This window comes from Rhagoletis pomonella, unplaced genomic scaffold (assembly GCF_013731165.1).
Source record: "Rhagoletis pomonella isolate Grant_MI unplaced genomic scaffold, Rhpom_1.0 Rhpom_scaffold_00004, whole genome shotgun sequence".
NCBI classification, from domain to species: Eukaryota; Metazoa; Arthropoda; class Insecta; order Diptera; family Tephritidae; genus Rhagoletis; species Rhagoletis pomonella.
In genome coordinates this window covers 45,475,248-45,477,813 of record NW_023458558.1, presented here as the reverse complement: position 1 = coordinate 45,477,813, position 2,566 = coordinate 45,475,248, and the positions used below count along the sequence as shown (strand labels likewise).

The 2,566-nt window shown below is 35.2% G+C and overlaps 1 protein-coding gene across 1 annotated transcript; it reads right to left on the bottom strand.

The window, feature by feature from the left end:
• Positions 1 to 890: 890 nt before the first annotated feature.
• On the bottom strand, positions 891 to 2,566 carry LOC118737628 (vacuolar protein sorting-associated protein 16B-like). The gene has a single exon (XM_036468249.1). The coding sequence runs from the start codon at positions 2,553 to 2,555 to the stop codon at positions 1,125 to 1,127; it is 1,431 nt and encodes a 476-aa protein (XP_036324142.1). The 5' UTR covers positions 2,556 to 2,566; the 3' UTR covers positions 891 to 1,124.

Here is a 2,566-nt window from a genome sequence, read left to right as displayed (position 1 = left end):
ATTAGTTTTTGAAACACATAGTTCAATACATACATATAAAATTACCACAAATAAAACGAAGATAAATACTCGATAAAGGCCTCTTAAAATTGTAAGTTATCATAGTTTTTAAATTCGCTTTTATTAGCGAATTGTGCTTTACACTTTGTACACTTAGCACAGTTTAAATTATATTTATGTGACAACCGAAAAACGTTATAAGGATAAAGTAATCATCTAAAATTTGGTATAAAAGATAATTATTGCTTTTGTGAGCTTTTCATAAATAAATAAGCTAAATAAAATTTTGTTGCTAATATTTTTGCAAACTGGAACTGCTTTAAACTTTTACTAATTCAATAATTTTGATAAATAGCTGAATATATAAAAAAAATTAAATTTAAACAGTAATACATAGGAAATCAGTAATTACATGCACACACGTAATCACATATGTAAATGTGCTTATTTTGTACGTTTGTTAGCTTGTGATCTTAAAATTTGTTCAGTTATCTTACTCTTATAGTAAAAATAAACGCCTGCGATTGCAAAAACACTACATTATCTTAGCAAAGATATATCCATACATGCAATTATACAAGTATACATACCAGTGAACATTATAAATATATTAATTAATGTAATAGATTATGAATGACACAAAAAATTTTTTCCAAAATAAATATTAAAAAAGCATAATAATTGAAACATTTTTAGTTCTACTTATGCTGATGAACTAAATATTCGAACGAAATTCGCAACATCGCAAAAAAAGATTAGAGGTTTTTTTGCCTTCCTTTTATGAACTCGGGATGTAACTATGTAATATAGATGCGCCTAAAAGATGCAGCGATTTTTATTCTTAAGTTACATACCTGATGACAGTACGAATGACAATTATAATAGGGAGGTTTTAGTTTTTTAAACTATAATTTTATTATTTTGACAGATGCTTATTCCTGCATATATGTATTAACATATAAACATGAGTAACAAAGGAAGTTACCGTAAATACTACGCGAAGTTGCTTACTTTAAAACAAATTATTTGTATACATATAACAAAGTTTTTCAAAAAATATTCGATAATGCGTCCTACACATCCAAAATATTGCTGCTTTCCCCAAGACCCATTACCCAGCTCATTTACAACTTCAACTTTATGTTTTCCGTAGTCCAACGCTTTGTTTGTAAACTTTTTAGCGCCTTTTCACAGTAAATTTGCTCTTCTGATCGCTGCGGTAATGTGTCCTTAAGTTGGGTTAACTGATTTACATCCTTCATGCCTGTCAGGGCATCAATTACCGCACGCACACACTTAACGCGCTGGGCAAGCTCTAATTTTTCTGTTGTGTTGCTCATTTTTGTTAAAAACATATATAATACGCTTGTGGGTGCTTGCAGTGAGTAAAGTCGTAAAATCGCCAGTTCCAATGAAAAACTTATATGAAATTGTTTTGTCTTCATGGGATTCCAAGCGGAAATACGTTCGAATACACTTTCTAGATCAGCGTAGGCTTGTGCATTGGCACGCTCATTCAAGGCAGTCCATTCCAATTGAGCCGGTGAAATTTGTAGATCCGCACTTAGCCGAAACGGTGATACGGTTCGAGTCATATCCTGTTCTTTCCAGTTGTTGTGCTTGCGGCAACATTGGTAAAGTACTTCAATAGGCGTGGAGTGCATATCTACTAGATTATCAAGCACATTGCATTCTTTCTCTACAAACTCCAACAATTTCAATGCTGCTTGAAATTGTTGTAAATATACACTGACCATATTCTTATCACCACTGTACTGGTCGAGTAGCTGTTGCAACTTCCTTTTTCGGTGCACCAGATCTTTGCAAGACATTGCCGCTTTGAATTGTAGGAGCGCTGCATCTTGGTGTTTGCCAAAGTGTTGTAGAACTTCTGCAGCTTCAGAACTTTGACGCTGCTGCAAGTAGCTTACATAGTATTGTAAAGCCTGCGGTCTTTGCTCGAGAATTTTGAGAAAGTTTAAACGATTTAACGTTTTTTTGAGGAATAATAGCACGCCAATGACCGCATCGCCACCTCCACACTTCAGCACTGCGTCGAGAAGTTGTTCTTTTTCGTGCAGCGATTTGAACACTTCCAACGGTGCATTCTTGCCAAGCAATAGTTTGTGTGCCGTTGCTTCGGGTGACGGATTGTAAAACGTAGTTTGAATTTGTCTACGTAGCAAACGTAACTCCTCTTCTGGCGCAACGCCTTTCGATACAATGCGGTCATCAAGGGTTTGCTCCTGCAGCAATTTCTTTAGTGTATCCTCTGATATCACAGACTTTATGGACAGGTTGAGAGCACTACCCGTGACACTGTTATCAAAGCTTGCCTCGGAGATAGTGTCGTAATCGTTGAGTATGTTGCTTACATTCATATTACTGCCAGAAGCAGATGCACATAATGAACTTTCGTCGTCATCAAAGCTGAATCCTCTGCTAGCCGAACGATTCCAGTAACTTTCGCTATCAAATTGGTCCATTTTTGCAAGAGTTGTCAGTTTTGTTTTTAAATAAGAAAAATTCTTTTTAAGATCAGCTGCAAGGCGCATCCATACAAGGC